At 58.8% G+C, this 23,800-nt stretch overlaps 2 protein-coding genes across 2 annotated transcripts; one reads left to right on the top strand and one right to left on the bottom strand.

The window, feature by feature from the left end:
- The first annotated feature begins 2,600 nt into the window (after positions 1-2,600).
- LOC119113807 (ubiquitin domain-containing protein UBFD1) lies at positions 2,601-8,902 on the top strand. Its single transcript, XM_037238039.1, has 5 exons — positions 2,601-3,031; positions 4,468-4,619; positions 5,805-5,930; positions 6,716-6,904; positions 8,175-8,902. Exons 1-5 carry the CDS (start codon positions 2,836-2,838, stop codon positions 8,256-8,258), a joined length of 747 nt encoding a protein of 248 aa, XP_037093934.1. The 5' UTR covers positions 2,601-2,835; the 3' UTR covers positions 8,259-8,902.
- Positions 8,903-10,089: 1,187 nt separating this feature from the next.
- LOC119113521 (mitotic spindle assembly checkpoint protein MAD1) lies at positions 10,090-22,857 on the bottom strand. The gene is made up of 14 exons (XM_037237823.1): positions 22,630-22,857; positions 21,104-21,186; positions 20,195-20,284; positions 19,488-19,655; positions 18,542-18,577; positions 16,469-16,599; positions 15,413-15,521; positions 14,628-14,632; positions 13,785-13,929; positions 13,200-13,370; positions 12,394-12,564; positions 11,785-11,890; positions 11,014-11,201; positions 10,090-10,503 (listed from the first exon to the last, which is right to left on the bottom strand). Exons 1-14 carry the CDS (start codon positions 22,817-22,819, stop codon positions 10,270-10,272), a joined length of 1,827 nt encoding a protein of 608 aa, XP_037093718.1. The 5' UTR covers positions 22,820-22,857; the 3' UTR covers positions 10,090-10,269.
- Between the last annotated feature and the right edge of the window lie 943 nt (positions 22,858-23,800).

Genomic DNA, 23,800 nt, shown 5'->3' with positions numbered 1-23,800 from the left:
TCTTGATCATAACAGCTTGTGTGGTAATTGGGATAAATCTGGGGGTGATTCACACTTTGACTGCCACAGCACTTGCATCAAAATTCAAAGATGATCATGGTTGTCGGAACTAGCTGTAACAAGATGCGTAATTTTGTATGTAATAATGTTGCCACTTTCCACTGCTCTGACCTAATAGCATGGAAAGCAACCATATCATTGTAATGTTTTGGATGCTGGTGTCATGCATTTGCTAATCCCATATGGACAACAAAATATGGTAGCAGCAGTCTCAAGAGGATTGAACACTGCTTGTCAATAGGTAAAGCCATATATGATCTACTATTAACTCATAGCAAGTGCACAATTTGGATAAGGGGCATGCTACCAGTTATGGTAATGCACTGCAATTTGGAACCTTTGCATTGAATGCCTAGGTACCAAACCCAGATGTACAAAACAATAATCTGTTGCTCTTTACACTGATAAATATTGAACTAAAATATTAATGAGAAAGCAAACTCAAGGATTGAAATACAAAATCACTTTCTGATCACAGCATATATAACATCCCAGTAAAAAAGCTATTATCTGGGTTGGGATGAAAAGAAATTGTTGCATGGAGGCCTAGCTGGGATTGCAACATATTTTCAGAATCCTTGAAATGCTATTGCTACAAGGGAATCTGCACCCCAAAAATTTTGGCAGACACTTTGTTCTGTTTTTTATGATCAGTCATTGAAATATTTTATCAGTAATTCTGCTTCATCAAGACAAAGCTTAATGGTCTCCATTTAACAAACTTGCAGCTACCAGTACTTTCAAATTGCTCCCACTTAATTATATATATAATGGAGTATGTAACCTTATGCAGCATACTCAATGAGATTGACATTGACACTGTGATGATAAAAGCTTGGGTTTGGCTGCTACACCCTGGACAATGTGTCAAGGCTGTTTGTCATTTTATTGGGCTGGCAAAGGGATTGACCTAGAATTTAGGCATGCTTGTGGTATCCAGCTGCACTTTTCAGCTTTGAAACACCCCTCAGTCATGACTGGTGGAAAGTAAACAAGTCTGCTGACTTGTCATCCTGTTTTCACTTGTTCAGCTCAAGACATGTTTAGCAAACTTGCTTTAGATATAGTTGAGGTATTATCCCTACATTTTAAAGATTTTTTTCTCATGAAATGTTGTTATGAACAAGATGTGGTCAGGCTAAGAACCATATTCATGCATCCAGTCCCATGAAATTGTCCTTAGCTGACTCACAGTGCATGGGAGATAGTTACATATGTGACTCTGAGCAGTCACCACCATTGGATCTTTCCTTCACTGGCTCAAGGATTTGTGCACCAAGTCTGGAAACAGTTCTGATGAGCAGGTGCCAGTGACAGAAACACTGGGAGCAAAATGTTTATGGGTCCCAAAAAATAAAGTGTTTGGAGAACAGTTCAGGACATTGAGATATAAATGGTATTCCATTTGCCAGTTATATGGGGGCTGTCAAAATAAGACACCTCATTACATAGATTTTTACTTTGGTGACTGTGGCTCACACTAATTTTAGTTGATTTAATCCATCTCAACTCAGCATATGTGTGGTTGGTTCTGGAGCTGACTCGCAAGGGATCAAGCACAAGTCAGCAATTTAAGAACCTCGTGGGTGAGCCTTTATATGCAGCTATAAGATACCCCCAGTCATGATTGCCTAAAGCTCAGAAAAACAGCATCTGTTCATCTGGTACCACACCATTTTGCTAATGAGCCTGAAGGTACATGTAACAAACTTGCATTAGATGCATTGAGAGCCTTTACTCACGCATTGAAGGATCTGTTATGAAAATATTGCTGTGGATGGCAATGGGCTCAGTTGAAACCAGACTTCTGCTGCCAGTATGGCGCATATGGATAGATGAAATATGGAGATCTAGACTAAAGGACCTTGCACAGGACAAAAGGTCATGGATGCTTACAAAAATCTTCATGTTGGTTGATATCACATGACAAAGACCATATGTCACAGTATAGATTGCATGTGTATTGATGCATACACAAAGTGGTGCTCAGGTCATAGTGCTTCAAAACTAGTCATAAATGGGTGAACATTTAGTATAATTTTGGTGGCTTGTCTTCTCTGATAATGCTCAAGCATTGCTCCCATCATTTTATCATTTCTCTAGGTGTTTTTCTATGTGCAGTGTTTGTTTTAGTGTGCTGCTTGTAATACATAGCAATGATATGAAACTGTAAGAACCACTTTTTGAGTAGTTTCCAATAGACAGATCCTTAATTGTTTTTCTCTGGCAAACAGGACAAAGAAAGTACATGTTTCTATAGATTTCAGAAGTTACACCACATTTCTTCCTACTCGGCCGTCATGCTGACGCCAGTAATTATCTGAGGGTTAACTACTATTTGGTAAGCAATTTGATCCTCATTGCTGACATCCGTGACATCCGCAGACATCTCCAGTGCGTACAGCCTAGCAGTGATGATATAATCAATTTTCAACCCGCTGATATTGGCATTATCCCTTGCAGTGCATAGAGCCTACCCAGTCTGCCCTGTCGCAGCTGCAGTGACTGGTTGCAGTATCCAACTGCACTGTCTGGCTGCAGCATCTGACTGCAGTGTCTGCCTGCAGTGTCCAACAGCAGTGACGGCTGCAGTAGCTGACTGCGGTATCCAGGTGCAGTGCCCGGCTGCAGTGACGTCTGCAGTATCCAACTGCAGTGTCCAGCTGCAGTGCCCGGCTGCAGTGTCTGGCTGCAGTAGCTGACTGCATTGTCCAGCTGCAGTGCCCGGCTGCACTGCCCGACTGCATCGTCGCGCCCCGGCCCTGCCCGGCCGCCATGGGCAACACGGACGACGCCAAGGCGGACGAGGCGCAGCTGGTGCGCTCGGAGAGTGCCGCCCAGGGCAGCAGCAGCAAGGACGGCCTCGACTGCGTGGCGCTCAACATCATCTACAAGAAGCAGAAGCTGCAGGTGCAGGCGGCGCTTGATGACACGGTCGAGGCGCTGAAGAAGCAGCTGCATCCGCTCATCGGTGAGCCGTCTGACCGGGTCAGAGGGGGGGGGGGGGGGGGGCGGGGCGACCGCGTGTGCCGCTGGGAGAGACGCCCGCGTCCCGCGCTGGTGCAGAGGTGTCGGGTGTGAGTGTGGATGTCCGCGCGCCAGAGCGCGACGGTAGGAATGCGCGGCCGGAGCGGAGTTACCATGCGGTGTGTGTGCTTGCGGGGGGGGGGGGGGGGCTGGCTCAGGTGGAGGCGGTAGGAGACTGGCTCAGATGGAGGCGGGGGGGGGGGGGGAGGGGGCTGGCTCAGGTGGAGGCGGGGAGGAGGTTGGCTCAGATAGAGGCAGGGGAAAGGGGGCTGGCTCAGAGGGAGGCAGGGCAGGAGACTGGCTCAGATGGAGGTGGGGGGGGGGGGGGGGCTGGCTCAGGTGGAGGCGGAGGAAGGGGAAGGGGGCTGGCTCAGGTGGAGGCAAGGTAAGAGGCTGACTCAGATGGAGGCAGGGAGGAGGTTGGCTCAGGTGGAGGTGGGGAGGAGGTTGGCTCAGATTGAGGCTGGGGGGGGGGGGGGGGGGGGGGGGGGGGCGCTCAGGTAGACCGGCGCCGTTTGGCCGCCGTGCCTCGGTCTGCGGTGCCGGCCAGCTGCTGCCCCTCGCTAAGTGTTGGCTCGGGGTGCCGGCTCAAACCAACTGTAAACGAGATGTTTCGCCCCAAGTCACGTGCATGTAATTGGGGAAAACCGGGACATCTGGCAAATATGGCTGAAATCAGAACTAGTCTGGGAGCATGAACCCAAGCACGGAATATCGATGCCACTAAATGCGAAAGTGACCGTGAGATCCCTCGACCTTTCAGTTGGGCGGCTGTGGGCCGTAGACTGTTTTAAGAGTTCGTGAAGCTGGCATTGGTTAACCTGTTTGGGGACCTGTACTGCTGACTGGTCTGTAGCCTATGCTTGCCCTGTCCAGCTGACCTGTCTGTGACCTGTGTGTGGCCTGTACAGCTGACCTGTTTGTGACCTGTTCAACTGAGTGGTGTGTTTCCTGTGCGGCAGACGTGTCTGTGACGCGTGCAGCTGAACTGTATGTGACCTGTGCAGGATATGTGTCTGTGACCTGTGCAGCTGAATTGTCTATGCCATGTGTAACCTGTACAGCTGACCTGTTCATGACCTGTTCAACTGACCTGTGTGTTTCTTGTGCAGGATATGTGTCTGTGACCTGTGCAGCTGAACTGCATGTGACCTATGCAGCTGACCTGTACATGACATGTGCAGGTGACCTCACTTTGACCTGTGCAGTTGATCTGTATGTGACCTGCACAGCTGACTTATTATGTGACCTATGCAGCTGACCTGTACATAACATGTGCAGCTGATCTCACTTTGACCTGTGCAGCTGATCTGTATGTGACCTGTGCAGCCGACCTGTATGTGACCTGTGTAGCTGACCTCTCACGTGACCTGCCACCAGATGTGCCACCCAGCATGCAGAAGGTGATGATCAAGGGCCTGGCCCGGGACGACAAGACTCTGCGCGAGCTGGGCGTGGCCAGCGGTGCCAAGGTCATGGTGGTCGGCTCCACGCTCAACGACGTGCTCTCGGTGGCCAAGCCAGAGGCCAAGGTGAGACTGCGCCCTCCCTATCTGTGTGTGTGTGTGCGTGCGTGCGTGCGTGCGTGCGTGCGTGCGTGCGTGCGTGCGTGCGTGCGTGCGTGCGTGCGTGCGTGCGTGCGTGCGTGCGTCGGGAGAGAGCGAAGGGAGCTGGCTAGGCAGCCATTTCGAGTGACTCAGCTTCGTCGGCTGGTGGCTGTACTCTAGCAAGGCGCGGTGCGAGAAATCATGTGTCATAGTTCAGCCTGGCGGAAGGGTTGGAGACAGTCACCTGTTTGTATAGCCTCCTATCTTGGGTGATGGGATATACAGTGGCATCCCATGCGATGTGCGTACATTGAAATGAAGTATGCGTCATTATGCACCAACCCAGCATGCACACACCTCAAGTCACGGATAACCCGCGCGAACCACTCCACCTCTTGGGTCGTCGTGGGGCCGTTCCCCGGCTCGAACTGTCGCCAGCATTGTAAGCTGTGGCGTTCGGCGCGGCATCCATTGTTTGCACAGGTGTCGGCTGCGCCCAAGTTCAGCCACCTGTCTTCCGGGGTCACAGCGGGGTCACATGGTCGGCGGTCCCTCAGCTGGGGTCAGCGGGGTCACATGGTCGGCGGTCCCTCAGCCGGGGTCAGCGGGGTCACTGGCGTTAGGTCGCTGTCGGCGGGCGTTCCGTTTACGTACGGGCTGAAGTTGGCCAGGCTTCCCGAGGGGAGGAGGGGTGGGGGGGGGGGGGGGAGGGGAGGGCGAGCGGCGTGCAGGGCATGTGCGATGTTGGGACAGAACGAGGGACCAAAAAAGGTGTGTTTATGACTGGCGCCGGAAGTAATATACTAAGCTTTCCGATAGATTCGTGTGGTGCAGAAAATTATCTTCGACAATCCAGTGGGGCTAAAATATTGGAGACAATTATCTGTTGACCAGAATCACCGTTTTGGCGGACGGGGTTTGGAGTCCTCACCATGCATAGCGTGCATGCTTGTACATTAACTATACACCATGCATACGCTTGGCGCGTGCGCATCACGAGTCCTAAACGACCTGTGCCCGCTTCCTACCTCTAAACCAGCTTCTAAACTAAACCCACCGCCTCTTCAGGGCTGTGGCGGGGTCGCGCCTCAGCCTAGATGATCGTCGTTACTATGGCAACGCGTTGTCGCCTCTCGGTGTTCAGTTGTTGAAGCAGCGCTGGTGTTGCAGAGTTCTAAAGAGGAGGCGAAGGCCGAGGAGCCGGACAAAGAGAAGCTGTGCGAAATGAAGCAGCACAAGAAGATCCTGGACAAGGGCAAGCCGGACGACGTCATGCCCGGCAACAGGAACATCAACGTGAGTGGGCGGAGGTGGTCGGCTGTACTGGGGCCCCAGTTTGCCCGCCTGTCGGTCCCAGTCGACCGCAGTCGGGAGGAGGAGCGAGTCTGATAACTGTTAGAGCCTGGCGTTCTGGCCTGATGTTCTCGAATGTGTGGAGATCTGTGTTGCGGTCATGCCGGAGTGGCATGAATGGAGGCAAGATGAAGCGATGATGACGAACGGCGAGCAGATCTAAGGGAAAAGACCTGCAGATTTTCTATGCCATTTGCCGTCATACCCTCCCCCTTTCCCAGCTGCCTTACAGAGAGCCACCTGGTGTCGACCCGTCATAAAACTTTTCGGTCTCTTTCGCGTTTCGGCGCTTTGCGTGGTGGCTCGCCTCCCCCCCCCCCAAAAAAAAACCCAGCTAGGCTACACCTGAGGGCGGCATTTGGACGGAATGCTGGGCCCTGTTCTCTCTGCTCGGCTTCCGTTATGGTCGTTTCATCTTCTCCACGTCCTGGTCAGTGGGCGTGATCAGATCACCTTTTCACGGAGCTAGACAGCCACTCCCAACTCAACTTCATCAAGATCCCCGCATACTGAGGAGGAGGCTGTCCACCAACTGAGGTGTGGAGTGCGAAATGACCGCGGCCGTCGACGCTCCCAGAATCCCAAATAACGCCCTGAATCCTAAATAACAAACAACTGAGGCGTATTGAGTTTGTCTTCCAGACGGTCGCGCGCTGGGGCCCATAATGACCCTCGTAGTCGGCGCGTTCTAAAACGCCAGTCATCATCATCACCGACGTGGTCCCCAGGAGCCGCTGCCGCCGACGCCGCTGTCCGGCATGCTGAACCGCACCGGCGGCAAGGTGCGGCTCACCTTCAAGCTGGAGTCGGACCAGCTGTGGATCGGCACCAAGGAGCGCACCGAGAAGGTCTCCATGTCCAGCGTCAAGGCCATCGTGTCGGAACCCATCGCCGGCTACGAGGACTACCACATCATGGTGAGCGCGGCGGTGGCATCGCAGCGTGGTGGTGAGCAGGCTGCGCGCTCTGCTGCGGCGTGGTGAGCGGGGCAGCAGCTCCGCCCGTCGTAGTGAGCAGGGCAGGGGCGCTGCTGCGTCAGTGGGGATTTACGATGCACGATGCCGGTGAGGCTAGTTTGTGGTGTCACCTGCCTCTCACCCCGAGAAAGCGAGGGGGGGGGGGGAAGGGACTACGTCGGGATTCGACCTTCGTGTCGCTGGGTTTCCAGACACGCGGCTCAACCACTGCACTATCGGTGTCATGCGGTGTCACCCAGTGCCGTGCCATGGTAAGTGGTGTCAGCGCACTGCCGTGTCATAAGGAGCTCGGTGGCAGCACTGATGTAGCGTGGTGAGCACGAGAGAAGCACCGTCATATACGATGAGCGTGACGGGGGTGCCGTCACGTAATTGTGAGCGCGGCTGGAGCACTGTGACTGAGCAGGGCAGGTGCACTGACATGGTGTGATGAGCTATGGTGAGCATGGTGGTGGGATCATCATGCTGTGGTGAGTGATGCATGGGTTTACACATGGTGAGCACGGTAAGACTAGGGTCACGGCCGCTGAGCCGTGGGAAGTACAAAGGTAGCCCGGGGCATATACCGCCGAAGATGACCGCGGCGAAAGCGTCGCGTTGTTTTGGTCGCGGTGGTAAGACTGCCCACATTAGAGAAGCCTGCGGCCGCGCTGTTGCTTGCATTGATGGCAAAACGAGGTCTGTCCGGCCCGGGCGCCGACGGTGAGCACGCGCAGTGATCAGAGTGAGGAGGAAGGGCCCGGTGCCCTCGGGCCTTCGCTCCGGTGCACCGCTCGTGCTGGCGCAGCGTGAACGGCGTCGGCTCTTGCCGGGGACATTGACCGCTTGTGAGCTGTGTGTGCCGTTCTAAGACCGTTTGCGGTGTGCTGCTGTGACTTTTTTTGTTTTTATTGCACGGCTTTACGTCGGTATTGGATTTGGGCCTCTGTGTCGGTGCTGAACGTGGTGTACCTCGAAGGCCGTGTCTTGCGGCTTCACCGGCGATGCGGTCGTCATACGCAGCCGGTCCATTGCGGCAGGACGACTGTGGACCGAAACGGTTTTTTCAGCGGGTCATGCGTCTGGAGCGCGCGGCCGTGGATCACGCTGCTCGTCCGCTCTGTGCGACGGGTGTGACTGCGGGACCCGTGGCGGCCCTTGGGGTCTAGGTCCGAGTCAGAGGTCAGTCGGGTCGGGGTGTCATGTGCTGACGCTGTCCGCATCCTCACAGGGTGTGCAGCTGGGTCCGACCGAGGCGTCGCGTACTGGGTGTACTGGGTGCCCGCCCAGTACGTCAGCGCCATCAAGGACATAGTGCTGGGCAAGTGGCAGTACTTCTGACCGCGCGGCGGCCCGCCTGCAGGCTGTCGTTCGTCCGTCTGGCAAGAGATGGCGCCAGCGGTGCGGTGCCCCGCAGCCTCTGAAGTGTATTTTTGTACGTTTGTAATGTTCTGACGCCGCCGTGTGCACTGTACAGGGGCGGGGGCGAGCGGGCTCTGGTTTTGTTGCCGAGTGCGGTTATTGTGGTGAGCCCGTGCCGGGGTCGGCCGGCCGGCCGGCCGGCGGGCCGGCAGGCGGTCTGCCCCCACCGCCAGGTGTGTTTGAGTGTGGAGGTCACGGTGCAGCCGACAGACTGCCGAGCGGGGTGACGGTGGGTGGCGGGAGAGGATCGCCGGTCCCACTGACGACAGTCAGACACCCTCGACGGCAGCTCGCGCTCGGCGAGCGGCGTGCAGCATCGCCGCTCGAGAGATGAGAGGCGGCGTCGAGCGGCGCCACGCCGCGGGAGGCGCCGCCCTAACGTGAGGGCGCGGCGCTGACTACGTCGTATCGGCACTGTGGCGAGAGCACTTTCAACAGGACGACGTTTGCGTGCTTTGAACCGAGGCGGCACCGTGCGCGCACCGGGCTGTTGGCGTGCTGGGAGATGAAGCTCCTGTGGACGGCGCGACGTCTCCGCGTAGTTTTACCCGCTGACCGTGTGTTGTGGGGCCGGCCGGAGCGGGCGGCGGGCCGAGTCGCCGCGCGGCGCCGGCTGTGAGCCAGCGGCACCCGTGCTCCGTCTGTAATATACCATCTGCACTAATCATTCGTCTGAAGGCCAGATTCGTGGGGGAGGAGATTGTTTGCACCTGCGCACAACGCCATTTCACGTCATTTCGGAATCACGACCTCGGAAAGTACCGCGAGCCTAGTCTTTAAGCCTAGTCTTAGTATGAAGCTCGCGCGCGTCCTGTAGTTTTGCCAGCCTGTTGCTGCGGGCTAATTTTGGCGGTGGTGGGTGGCCAGCTGCGTCGTAGTTGTGCATGTCCGAGTCGGATCCCCACAGCTCCACGCCCTTCATAAATAATATTCAACGGTCGAGGTAATCGAGGTGCTACGATTTCGAGAGGGTCTTAAAGACCAAATATAACGCGGTCGGCGAGAGTCAGACAGAATTCGCTGGCGATGCATTGCATGAGAAAACCAACCATGTCGAAGCTTGGCGTACACTGAGGGCGGACAAAATTCTGTCCAAAATGTACGGCGCGTAACTTTCACCATAGGCCGGCTGGAGCGATGCTTCACCTGCTTGAAATACGATGGCAGTAGCGCTGTGCCGCCAGACCTTGTGTTAGTTGATTGCCCGCATTCAGATTTGGCTCAATGCCGCAGTCGGCGGAGAAAGCCGTCGGTTGCCATCCGATCTCGACATATTTCTCTGGCAGGTCTTGGCATAGCGTATCAAATTTCTCGTTCTCAAAAAAAGTTATCGATCTGATCTTCAGGGCTCTTCCCTCAAAATGATGACCAATGGTTTGACGCCTGCATCAGGTACGGTCATTTGGGCAGCGCACGTGTATGCGCAACGCTCTGTTCAAATAAAACAATCAGAGAACCTCCACAAAATTATGAGCATGCTTTCGCGTAAGGTGTCGCATTTGCCTGCCCCAGTCTTTTCCGAGCGAAAACAGCGCTGCGCACTGTGCTTAGAACATCAAGTTTTTCAATGTTGTTAATGTTTCACGATAGCGGTTCAGGTCAACTCGTCCAACAAGGTCCGTAGTTACTGGCACTTGCTTTTAAAGTAATGACCAGTGCAACAGAACAAACTGCAGCGAACTTCTTCTTTACTGCGTCCTTTATTTCTGCACAACACCGCTGAATATCAAAAACGCATGGAATTGATCAGGACACAACACGATCCAGACTTCTGCCATCGGCTGGCCGGCGCGCCGCTGTCATGCGGCGCAATGCAGGGCTGAACGCGGCCACACCACCACAGCCCGTTGAGAGAAGAGGCCCCGGCACGCCGCCTGGTGAGCCCCGCAGCTGCAGCACGCCCCTCAGTCCAGCTCCACTATCTCCGGCTCACTGTCGTCGTCTGCGGCGGCGGCGGAGGCGGGGGCGGCGGCGCGGGCGGGGGCGGGGGCGGGCGGACCCTCCCGGAGCAGGCGCAGCGTGAGCGCCGCCAGGAAGCCGGGCATCGAGTCCTGCCGGTACAGGTGCTCCTCCACCAGGTCGGACAGCGCCGCCGAGAAGTCCGTCTCCAGCAGCTGCAGACTGTCTCCCGCGTCTCGCTGTCGGGGCAAGAAAAACGACCGCCAGGTGAGCATACTGACGGCAGACAGCTGACGACGGCAGTCAGCTGAGCACGCCGGCACAGGACAGCTGACGACGGCAATCAGCTGAGCACGCCGGCACAGGACAGCTGACGACGGCAATCAGCTGAGCACGACCACACAGCCGGCTGGCTTTGATCGGTGGCAGGCATCATAACGCAATACGACGTACATTCTCCAAACATCCCTCTCGCCATGACTGCGTGGTCTGGACCAGCGGGTTCGAAACACACACCACTGAACGCAGCACGCCCAAAGCTGAGCGTAACGTGAACGCCCCAGTTGCTCACACCTCGCAGCCGCAGACAACGGAGGCAAACACAGCAGCTTTCACATCCTCTGCTTTAAGGCTACGGTGGCGCCATCTCCCCAACGCCTGCCACCCGCCGGAGCCAACCGAGGCCGACCGGCAGCCCGTGGCGGCCGCTCTCCGCGGGCCCGCCGGCAGCGGTTGCGGCGCGCGCTCACGTTGAAGAGCAGGGTCTGGTCGTGGTTGGGCGCGTACACGCTGCGCAGCTTCAGCTGCTGCCCGTCGGCGTTGATCTTGTAGCCGGTTAGCTGGCACACAGCCTGGCGGTACTCCTGCGTGCTGCGGCCGAACACGTCCTTCAGACGGCGCATGCGCAGCTCAGAGGCGCGGAGCTGACTGCGCAGCGCTGCGGACGGCCGGGCAGGGGTCAGCCTAGGGCGGGGTTCGCGTGTCGGCAGTCTCAAATGGAACTCAGTGGGAGGCAGAGGTGGTCAGCAGTCAGCCCAGGGTCAGTTTAGCGCGATCCCAATCTGGTTTGAACATCCTAAAGCCAGGACGATATCATGTCAGGCGACGGTGGAAATTAAAGATCCCTACCAGTTATCCACACTTGGTGCTTTGATACCAATGCCGCTCCGAACAAGGCGGATAGCCGGGCATGAGCGTGAAGCAACTGAGCCGGTTTTGACTTCACAATGACTACTTCCATCACCTTTGAGTCAGTTTTGTCACATATAGTTTTGTTGTGCAACATGACCCTGAGTTTCCAAGACATCCGGACATCTCCAAATACTCAGGGCAATCAGTGTCCACACTTCACGGCTATTCCCCGACAGTCGGGCCACTAACAGACCCCACGATCACCCCGCCGCGCGCGCCGTCCGCAGCCCTCTGCGGGATGGACCGCCACCGCCCGTGCGCTTCCTCCGAAGCCGCGCCTGGCCGAGCGACGCGCCAGCGCCGGCCTCGGCTGGAGGCGACCCGCTCACCCCTGATCTGAGTGGTCGCCTCCTGGTTGGCGAGCTGGCCGGCGGCGGCGCCACCGTCGGCCAGCCGGCCGCGAAGCTCGGCATTCTCGCGCTGCAGCCGCTCCAACTGGCCGGAGCGCTGCGAGCCCGCTGCCGCCGCCGGGTTGTCCCTGCCGCCAGGTCAGGCGGGTCACCGTGGGGCCAGGGCTCGCTCTGCGGTCACGGCATGGCCGCTACAGGTGCACGGTTCTACCTGGGGCCGTCCAACGATAACAAGGCGAGACCCTCCCATTTCCAGTCAAGACCGGGTCACCACACCCTCCGTTCGACTCGGAACTTGGCCGGTCGAGGGTGAGTCCCACATGGCATTGCCGCCTGGGTGACTGGGTGTCATACAAACCACGCCCCGAAACAAGGGACACCTCACAACAGCTCGCGTCGTAACATTCCCAGCCGCCCTGAACACAAACGTACAGCGACCACGACTCGTCCTGGACAAGCGGCACCGGCTCGCGCCGCTCCCGACCCCACCCGGCCATGCTGTCTCTTCGCCCCGGCCAGTCCCCCGGCTGGCGCCGCCGCCGCCCAGCGCCGCCGCCGACCAGCGCCACCCCACCTCAGCGCCAGCACGCGCGTCGTGGCCGGGTTGTAGTCGCCGCGCAGCGCGCGCTCCTCCAGCTGCGCCTCGAGGCCCTCCTTCTCCTGCTGCAGCGCAGCCAGGCGCTCCTGCAGCCGCTCCAGCTCGGCCCGCGCCGCCGAGAGCTGCGCCAGCGCCTCCGAGTCGGCCGAGCCGAACACCAGCTGACGGCGCGCGGGCGGAGGGCGGGTCAGAGGTCAAGCGGCGGGCCGAAAAAGGGTCAGGGGTCAGGTCCGTCCCGAGAGCAAGTCAGAAGCCACACACCAGCCGGAGAAGAGGAAGAGGTCGCGTGCGGCCAGAGGGCAGGTCAGGGGTCATATGAGAGGGCAGATACGGGTTGCAGGTCTCACAGAAGCCAGATGCAGGTCCGAGGTGCAAACCCAGGCCAAGCATGTTAGCGGTCGGTCAGGTTAGCAGATTTTCGGCAGTGAAACTGCTCATGGAATACAAAAGTAACGGCACACCTTGCCACTTCATTTCTAACGAAAAATCTCCTTTGGCACTGCCCACTTCTACTGGCCTTTCACGCACCAGGCCAGCCACACCTCACCGACCTTTGCGAGAAAATCTGAGCAAACACTACGAACGTCTCGCACATCAAACCGCGGCGGATTCCACAGCTGGCAGTCACCACTGGCAGGCCGCCCTGAGCGCGGCTCGGCACCCCGAGCGCGGCTCGGCGCCCCGAGCGCGGCTCGGCACCCCGGGCGCGGCTCGGCGCCCCGAGCGCGGCTCGGCGCCCTGAGCGCGGCTCGGCACCCCGAGCGCGGCTCGGCGCCCGGCCGGGATCGGCACTCACCCGGCCGCTACTGGCGGCCTCCTGCAGCTGCCGCTCCAGGGCGTCCACCTGCTGCCGGTACGTGTCCAGCTGGCGCTCCAGGTCGCCGCCGCGCTGCCGCTCGATGGCCGTCAGCGACTCGGTCGTCTCCGACTCGTACGCGTCCAGCACGCGCTTGCAGCTGTCGCGCTCCTGGCGGACGGCGCGCGCGCACGGTCGGCGGCTGGCTGACGGCGCCCGGGTGGGCTGGCTGCTGGTGCGTGGAGGTGCCTAGCTCTATGCGCGCGGTCTCGCGCTCAAGTTGTTCAGTGCGTGATGAAACGACACCCGGGCGCCATGCCCGGTTCGAGATAAAAACGCAATGCAATCATAATACGTTATAAAATGTCACTGTACTTGTGTCAACTTCAACCCGAAACGAGAAGCACCATGCAATCATTGTACGGGATAAGCTTGCATATTCCTGTGTCGGTGGCTGGACGGCGTCAGAGGTGAAATGGAAGTCGTGCGCCAATGAGGTGGTACATGCAGCGCCGCGCGAGACGGAACGGTGGCGACGAACGTGACGTGTCAACCGCCGCGCACAGCGACAGCGGCGGCGGTTACCATGGTGACGAGCGTGAGCTTGCGCTGCAGCTTGCGCAGCTGCACCTGGCCCTCCAGCGCCGAGCGGTTGTGCTCGGCCTGCTCGGCCTTGAACCTCTCCAGCTGCGATTGCAGGTTGCTGCTGCGCGCCTCGGCCGCCGACAGCCTGGCCACGGCCGGACACACGTCACCAGCAAGATCACCCGGCGCTGGCCAAGGCCGACACCATCGGCGTCGGCAGTGACGCCAGGAATGCACACTGAATGGACGCTTTATAGCCCACGGAACGGTCCAGCCTTGCACTTATTTTGCTGGGAGAGATGAGACATAACGCTTTGAATGGCCCCCAAACATTAAGCACGTCTATTATCAGTTGGTTATCTTATCACTCCGCGTACTTGCAAGAGAAAAGGAATCTTTAACAAACAACGCTCAGTCCTACAAGACAATGAGACCATTCATGATGCTGAGCCGAGGCACCAGCCGAGCTACGCTGGCTTGGCAATTGCAGATAGTAAAAACTGGCCCCTGAGACTACGCGGTAACGACTACGAGCAAGCCACGCCACAGCAAGGGCGACCGTGCATCAGGCACGGGGAAGCAACGCCGAAAATCGGCGACAAGGGGGGGGGGGGGGCGCCGCTCCGTCCGCGGCGGCTGGTGAGACTCACTCGGCACGCGCGGCGCCGCGGCTCTCCTCCAGCAGCAGCTGGCTCTGGCGCAGCTCGGCCATCACGCGGCCCAGCTGGTCCGCCGAGGTGACGTCAGAGCCGGCCGCCCGCTGCCAGTCTGCCACCTGCTGCCGCGCCTCGGCGCTCTGCGGAGAGGCGTACGGGGACTGTACACACCGGCACACAGACGCACAGGGACTGTGGACACCGGCGCACAGACGCACAGGGACTGTGGACACCGGCGCACATAGACGTACGAGAACTGTAGCCACCGGCACACACAGACGTACGGAGACTGTAGACGCCGGCACACACAGACGCACGGGGACTGTGGACACCGGCGCACACGGACGTACGGAGACTAGACGCCGGCACACACAGACACACGGGGACTGTGGACACCGGCGCACACATATGCACGGAGACTATAGACGCCGGCACACACAGACGTACGGAGACTAGACGCCGGCACACACAGACGTACGGGGACTGTCGACGCTGGCACACACAGACGTATGGGGACTAGACGGACTGTAGACACAGGCACACGCAGACGTACGGGGACTAGACGCCGGCACGCACACACAGACGCAAGGGGGGAGTATAGATGCCGGCACACGCAGACGCACGGGGGGAATGTAGACACCGGCACACACAGACGTACGGGGGGGGGGGGGGGGAGGAGATGTAGACACCGGTACACACACAGACAAACGGGGACTGTAGACACCAGCACACACACAGACGAACGGGGACTGTAGACACCAGCACACGCCAACGTTCAAGAGACTGCAGACATGCCTCGGGCACATGTGGCTTCAAGGGCACGCATAGCTCGACATGGACGTAGGGTACTTCACACACGGACGGGAGTGGCCTGATATGGGCGCGGGTCACTTCAGACTTAGCCACAGACGACCACCGTCGCGGCCACAAGTACTGACGCCTGGGGACCGGCTCACCAGCTGCTCGCCTCACCTCTGCCTGGGCGGTGGCCAGCTCAGCCTGCAGCTGATCGAACCTCTCCACCTTGGGCTGCAGCACCGCCAGCTGCTCCTCCAGCACCAACGTCCGGTCGACCATGTGCCTGCCGCGCGCGGCCAGCCCCGTCAGCTCCCCCGGCCGGCACGCGGCTCGCTGAGAGCTCATGCGCGCTCTCGGCGCGCTCGCCGCCGAGTCGGAGCGCGTGCGAGACGACAGTCGCGCCTAAGCGGGCTAACGGCGCCGACGGCTGGTCACCAGCGGCACACGAGTCGTGGCTTCCGCGGCTCCGTGCGTAGACCACGCATACCCCGCCGACGGCGTGGGGTATAGTCGGTTTATGGTCCATATAGTCCATACCCCGCGCCGGTGGAGTGGAGCGCTATCTATTGAGCGCCACTCCTCTGTCGTACCTGACGTACTGCTATATGTATATATTTGTCGTTCTAGGGTGCGCCAACTACACTGGTTATTTGCACCCGGCTCTGACCACAGCGCACTTATGTCTCAAAAGAGTCGATCCATAGAACGGTGCATTACACTGTTCCTGGCCCGGCCTGGCCCGGTTCGGTCCACGGGGGTGAAAGACAACCACGGCGACGCCGCAGCTCTGACCAAGGAGGTGAGGGACAGGGGTGAGGGACACAGGGGCAGGGACGACGGGAGGGCCAGGGCGAGAGACAGAGTGAGGGACAGGGGAGGACAGACGGAAAGAGGGGGGTGGATAGAGCAAGGGACAGAATGAGACACGGGGAGGGACTGGGGGAGGGACAGGGGAATGGACAGACGAAAAAATGGGGAAGAATGAGGTGGGACAGGGGAGGGACAGGCGGAAACCGGGAGAGGATGGGGTGATGATGAGAGACAGGAGGAGAGACAGGGGGAGGTACAGACTGAACCAGGGGGAGGAATGGGGTAGGACAGAGGGACGGACTGGGGAAGGCACGGGCGAAGCGAGAGAGGAAGGACAGACGGAGGGGCAGACGATACAAGAGGGCGGGGAGACGGGAGACGGCCAGGTTTGACCAGATCCCCACGCGGCACCCAGCTGACCTCAACGACTTGAGTTCGGCGCTCATGGCTCGGTTCTGCGCCTCCAGCTGCGGGAACTGCGCCAGCCGCTCCCTCATCAGCGTGCCCAGCTTGGCGTTCTCCTCGTTGGAGGCGATGGTGTTCTCCAGCTCCTGGGAGCAGGGGCAGCGGCGTCGGCGTCATCGACGGGCGTGATGCCTCTCGGCTCTCAGACGCGCCTCCCCAGCCTGTCGCCTCGATCGGCTCCATATCTAACACGGGGCCGAGCGTCTGAGGTGCAGTGAGGGCCTCAGCGCTGCACGTGGAGCCCGTCTGAGGTGTAGTGAGGGCCTCAGCGCGGCACGCGGAGCATCTCTGAAGGTGTAGCGAGACCCTCAGCGCGGCACGAGGAGCCCGTCTGAGGTGTAGTGAGAAGCTTAGCGCGACGAGCGGAGCCCGTCTGAGGTGTAGTGAGAGCCCCAGCGCTGCACGCGGAGCCCGTCTGAGGTGTAGTGAGAGCCTCAGCGCTGCACGCGGAGCCCCTCTGAGGTGTAGTGAGAGCCTCAGAGCGGCACGAGGAGCCCCTCTGAGGTGTAGTGAGAGCCTCAGCGCTGCCCGCGGAGCACGTCTGAGGTGTAGCGAGAGCCTCAGAGCGGCACGTGGAGCCCGTCTGAGGTGTAGTGAGAGCCTCAGCGCTGCACGTGGAGCCCGTCTAAGGTGTAGTGAGAGCCTCAGCGCTGCACGTGGAGCCCATCTGAGGTGTAGTGAGAGCCTCAGCGTGGCGCGCGGAGCCCATCTGAAGTGTAGTGAGAGCCTCAGAGCGGCACGCGGAGCCGTCTGAGGTGTAGTGAGAGCCTCAGCGCTGCACGTGGAGCCCGTCTAAGGTGTAGTGAGAGCCTCAGCGCTGCACGCGAAGCCCGTCTGAGGTGTAGTGAGAGCCTCAGCGTGGCGCGCGGAGCTCATCTGAGGTATAGCGAGAGCCTCGGAGCGGCACGCGGAGCCGTCTGAGGTGTAGTGAGAGCCTCAGCGCTGCACGTGGAGCCCGTCTAAGGTGTAGTGAGAGCCTCAGCGCTGCACGTGGAGCCCGTCTGAGGTGTAGTGAGAGCCTCAGCGTGGCGCGCGGAGCCCATCTGAAGTGTAGTGAGAGCCCCAGAGCGGCACGCGGAGCCGTCTGAGGTGTAGTGAGAGCCTCAGCGCTGCACGTGGAGCCCGTCTGAGGTGTAGTGAGAGCCTCAGCGTGGCGCGCGGAGCTCATCTGAGGTGTAGTGAGAGCCTCAGAGCGGCGCGAGGAGCCCGTCTGAGGTGTAGTGAGAGCCTCAGCGTGGCACGCGGAGCATCTCTAAGGTGAAGTGAGAGCCTCAGGGCTGCACGCGGAGCCCGTCTGAGGTGTAGTGAGAGCCTCAGCGTGGCACGCGGAGCGTCTCTAAGGTGAAGTGAGAGCCTCAGGGCTGCACGCGGAGCGCGTCTGAGCCCGGAGAGTGGCCGCTCACTCGACAGATGAGTGAATTCAGGGATGTGAATGGCTGCGGGTACAGAGCACAAACCGAGCAGACCACGGGATCCACGCGAGTCTACCTCCTCGTAATGGGCTAATGGTGACCGTTACGCGACAGGTCGAGGGTTATCAGCGGGATCAGACGCTCATTATGGCTTGACAACAATCTGCGAATAGCACTGACCTTTCCTACTAAGTTCGGGGTGACCGACCTTGATCCGCAGCCGGTCAATGACTGACCCCGAGCCACAACGGCTCACTAACTAACCTTGACCCCACGGCAGCCAGTGACTGACCCTGACCCGAAGCTGGATAGTGAGTGACCTTGAGCCGCAGCTGGACGGCAACTGACTTTGGCCCGCAACTGGACAGTGACTGACTTTGGCCCGCAACTGGAAAGTGACTAACCTTGGCCTTCAGCCGGGCAGTGACTGACCTTGACCCGCAGTCGGCCGGTGACTGACCTTGACCCGCAGCTGGGCGGTGTGCAGCTGCAGTCGCAGCCGGTCCTCCTCCAGGCCGCCGTCGGAGGCCGGCCGGGCCTCGCGTCGGTCGCGCTCCTCCTGCAGGCTGTCCAGCGCCGCCTGGCGGGCCGTCTCCGCCTCCAGCAGCCGGCCGACAGCCGCCGCCAGCTCCCGGCGCGACTCCGCCAGCTCCTGTCCGGCCAGAGCACGGCTGAGGGCGGCGCGCGTCACGACAGCGGAGGGCCGCCCGCGGGGTAGCGGGACGGCGGAGCGGGTCGCACGCGCCAGGGGACACCCTCACAGCGCCGGTTTGGGGTTGCGACTGCTCCCTGGCGAGCGCCCGCGTCAGCCGCACGGCTCCTGTCCTGACCACGCACCGGCTCTCGGCCCGGCAGCGCCGTATACCGGCGCTCGCGGCGTCCAGAGCTGACCCCGGCGGGAGCCAGGGACCGCTGCCGGACGGCGAGCCGGGCGTCCGCTGTCCCTGCTGGCGGGCGACGCGAGGCACCGCGTCTCCGCCGCCATCCGACCACGGGTGACTCCGTCAGACGGAGGGACGGCGGGGGACCGACCCGGACGCCAGCCGGGTGTCAGCAGCCGCCACCCGCCTCATCGGCCCGCACGGCGGCCGCCCAGCAACCTCTGAGAGTACCGTACCGGGGACTATCGACCTCTGAGAGCCCCACAACTGTGACCAGTGACCTCTGAGAGCCCCGCACATGTGATCACTGACCTCTGAGACCCTCACCAGAGACCAGCGATCTCTGAGAGACCCGCACCTGTGACCACTGACCTCTGAGAGCCACGCACCTATGACCACCGGCCTCTGAGAGCCCCATAACTGTGACCACTGACCTCCAAGAGCCCCGCACCAGTGACCACCGACCCCTGAGAGCCCCGCACCAAGGATCACTGACCTCTGAGAGTACCGTACCAGGGACCAATGACTTCTGAGAGCCCGGAGATGTGACCAGCAACCTCTGAAAGCCCCACATCTGTGACTACTGACCTCTGAGAGCCACGCTCCTGTGACCACTGACCTCTGAGAGCCCCACATCTGTGACCACTGACCTCTGAGAGCCACGCTCCTGTGACCACTGACCTCTGAGAGCCGGTGCGCGGCGCGGTCGGCGCGCTGCTGGGCGGCCAACTTTTCCTGGTCGCAGCTGACCTGGCACGAGCGCAGCCGCGAGCGCAGCTCGGCCAGCTCTGACTCCAGCCGGTCGCGATCAGCCCGCTGCCGCTCCACCTCGGCCCTCAGCTCGGCGCTCTGACCAGCGGCGCGCGCACGTCAGTTGATTCCACGCGCGGACACATGACGCCCTTCTTCCCCCCCCCCCCTTTCACATGGCGTGCGGCATATGACAGCACATGGCAGCACGCGGTCAAAGCTGCCGCGAAGCTGCCAACGGCCACGCAAGTGCTCCCCTACAATAGCCGTCTGAGCCCTCCCATTACACCGCCCTGCACTCTACCATCACACCATGTGCATCCTCTCATCCTGCCTGCCCGTGCTGCACCATCACAATCCGAACTATTCCGACACTTGTGCAGTCACGCCGAATATTGATCTCACACATCCCATGATCTGCCCAAAACCTCACATGACACCTGTCCAGACGACCGCTTGACACTTGTCGGGACGCTTCCATGTTACCCATCCAGACGCTGTCACGACTCACGCTCGGACGTGCTCACTGCACGCGTCCGTACGCTCCTCTGGCCCCGCCCTCCGTCACCGGCCGACCGATCCTCGGGCGGCGGGCGGAGCGTCCCTGGGCGGTAGCGAGCGCGGCGGCGGGCCCTCACCTGCTCCTCGGCGCGCTCCGTCCGGCGTCGCAGCTCGCCCCGCTCCGTCTCCATCAGCAAGCGAGCCTCGCGGTCGCGCGCCTCGGCGGACTGCCGGCGCCGGGGCGGGGCGCGGTCAACGAACGGCAAGGCATAAGGCGGCACGGCACGGCACGGTCGGCGCACGACACGGTCAGCACACGGCACGGCACGGCACGCCGCGGTCAGCGCACAGCGCGGCATAAGGTGGCAAGGCACGGCACGGCCGGCGCGCGGCATGGTCAGCACACGGCACGGTCGGCGCGCGGCATGGCGCGGTACGGCACGGCATGAAACGGCACAGCACGGACGACCAGTTAGATGCAAGACCAGGCCCCACTCGCACGCTACCGTTGCGGAAGGAGAGGGGGGGACGGACTGAGAGGAGGGGGGAGGGGGGACTGAGACAGCCGGCCGGCGAGGCACGGATCGGCGCACGCCCAAGCCTCGGAGTCGGAGAGGAGCTGAGGACGAGGACGCCCCTTGAGCAACTGAGCAGATGGGCAGTTTGAGCAGTTGGACAGCAGGGCAGATGGGTAGGCAATTCTCATCTATCACAACCACAATGCAGGGTGTGACGGAAGCATTTACACACTACCCCAGTCACATCATTACATGACAAGGAACTGTACATGCCTATCCAAATTGCTTCTACAGTTCTACATATTCATTGTCATGGCTACCAAAGTCAATACAATTAGCATTGGCATGGTAAGCATCGAGCAATATCCATAGCTACATTATACCAATTGCAAGTGATGCTACCGTTATCCCATCCGCAATACATCCGTATATCCCCATTGCCACCAGATGTATACCACAATTACTGTGTCCATCTAACCATATCACAAATACTGCTGTCCTCACTACCAGTCCGACGGGGCGTCCCACCTGCAGTTTGGCCTGCAGCCGGGCCACATGGTTCTGCGAGTCGAGCAGGGCGGCCGCCTGGTGCCTCGCGCGCCTCTCGCTGGCTGTGGGCACAGGGCAGAAACATGTCGAGTCGACTCAAATCGACTCAAACTGAGGTCGACTCGTCACTAACCGGCCCGCCCCGGCGTCGCGGCACGCACGCACGCCCGCACGCCCGCAAGCACCGGCGCTCCGTCCGCGACACGGGCCGCCACCCGAGCGTGCCTCACAGAGGACGGTCCGCCGCGGGCTCCGGCCGGCCCGAGAGGCCGACTGTGGTCTGCAGCGGCCACAGACAGCAGCTGTCCACCAGAGGGCCCCGGCCGGCCCCAGGGACGGACTGTGGTCTGCGGCGGCCACAGACAGCGGCTGCCCACCAGAGGGCCCCGGCCGGCCCCAGGGACGGACTGTGGTCTGCGGCGGCCACAGACAGCGCCTGTCCACCAGAGGGCCCCAGCCGGCCCCAGGGACGGACTGTGGTCTGCGGCGGCCACAGACAGCGGCTGTCCACCAGACAGCCCCAGCCGGCCTGAGAGGCGGACTGTAGTCTGCGGCGGCCACGAACGACAGAGCTCGGCCGGCACTGGCCCAGCCGCTGCGGCGCCCACGAGGCAGCTAGTGACGGGCTGCCGCCATGAGAGGCGCCGAGCAATCTTGGACCAGGAGGATGATTGGAGGTGGGTTGCAAAGGATGCCACAGGCATTGTTGACAGGTACAAAGATGTGGTGAAAGATGGGGAGAGGAGATTTCCATTGGCACCAATTCCCAAACCCACCTACCAGCATCTTGGGTGTATCTTCTCACCACATCATAAGTGACATTTGTACAAACCTACCCACTATGATGCACAGGATGTGGCAGGGTAGATTAAACAGATCTGCATTTGTGGTATTGGTTCACATTCTTGTGCTCCAACTTTTCACACATCTGTCTTTTGTAACCAGGCAAAGCCCTGGCATGCATTAGTAGCACAACATAAAAGAGGGTGTCACCATAAACCACATCTGATCCAGTCATACATCATACAATAGATGAACTGAACATGCTTGACAAACAAACAGATGAACTAGTGATGAAAACGATGGAAATTACTGCTGCACAACTCATGCTGTCATGTCATCAGCTATGTAACAGAAAAGCAATGTCACAGAAATGTTATGGCAAGCCAGTGCTAGCACTCTCCCAGGAAATCCCTTACACATAGTGCACATTCACAGGGATAGCTTAAATATGTACCTTATGCAATCAAACATGTCACATAGATAACTAAACATTCATTAAAAGGCACATTTTCAGCATGGACCTAACATATGTCCTTAAACTTTGATATATGAAAGGATGGCTCCAGCCCAGGACTATACCTATCAGCAAGTGACTTTTCTTTTAAAAAATGTCCAAGTTTAAAAGGCATCAGCCCAATTCATGTGGGCTGTAATGTGGTTAATGAATCATAAACCAAATATAAGCTTCTAAAATGCAGACCCATCTGAGCAAATTAAGATACCTAATTTTCCAGGATCAAGCTTGATCTTCTTTTCAGCTGATTTTTCATTTTCAAAATCCTGGCTATCACTTAGAGAAGAATGTCTCTGTCCACCATTTTCATCCAAGCTTGATGTAAAAACCATGTGCAATTGTTGCTGACTAAGATGACTCTGTGTGAACAGTGAACTTTTCATTGACTGGCTTGCCATCTTCACACTGGCATGGGTAAAGGCTTCTTCAGAAGTCAACTTCTGTAAGAAAAGAACAGAAAAATGCATAAGTCATACATGTCACAACCAGACTGTATATCTTCAATAACACTGAGGGGCATGCAGGACATATTGTCCAGCCACAGAACATGGCCACCCAGTGGATGTGATGCTGGGATGATTACACAAGCTTATGAAATGTACATAAGACAGAAGTAATAGCCATATTCCTCAGTGACAGACCAGAATGATGATGTAATGAATGGAGATGTGAATAATGTTCCTCACATGCATGTAAGAGCCTATGTGAGCTTGTGAAGCAGTGTAGTCTGATTGCCAGATGGTATGGATAATTCCGCATTACTTTGTCGGCTTTAACCGCAAGAAAACAAGGCATCACCCGGGCTGCCTCCCCATTCCTTTCCTGGACACAATCCCTATCAAAAACCCAGAATATCACATGCTGACAATGAGTGAATAGAAAGGAAAGCTTTTGGAAGCTACAAATGTGCCTCGCACAACATAGGGCAATGGGTAGCAGTACCCCTTTACCACTACAGATGTTGGTCACCCCAAAGCCCTAATCACTTGCCAACTGCCGCCGACATCCACTGCTGCTGTTACACATTCAACCAAGATTGTAAACATTCAACGGAAATCCTGGCGCGCTGCCTGGCGTGCGCTGGAACAGCCGCACTTTTGCCGGGGTCTGCTAAAACACTAGATACTTACAGAGAAAGCAGCGAAATAAATAATAAGCCCGGTGCGTAACCACCCAACATTTTGGAGGGTGTCTACGCACTGCCAAATGAATATTAGAACGATGTGGAATCTTTGTAACAACACATGGCAATGAACAGAGCATATTTAGAGTAAAAATGGTCAGTTTGATATTGAAAGATGGAAAGCGAGTGTGACGATGTAGCGTATAGGGAAGGCGTTCAAACAGCTCGTGAGCTATGAGCTACGGGTCGTGACCAG

The sequence above is a fragment of the Pollicipes pollicipes genome, unplaced genomic scaffold, assembly GCF_011947565.3.
Source record: "Pollicipes pollicipes isolate AB1234 unplaced genomic scaffold, Ppol_2.1 Scaffold_7262;HRSCAF=8765_pilon_pilon_pilon, whole genome shotgun sequence".
Classification (NCBI taxonomy): Eukaryota; Metazoa; Arthropoda; class Thecostraca; order Pollicipedomorpha; family Pollicipedidae; genus Pollicipes; species Pollicipes pollicipes.
Note: the sequence above shows the minus strand (reverse complement) of the source record. Positions and strands in the feature narration are given on the sequence as shown.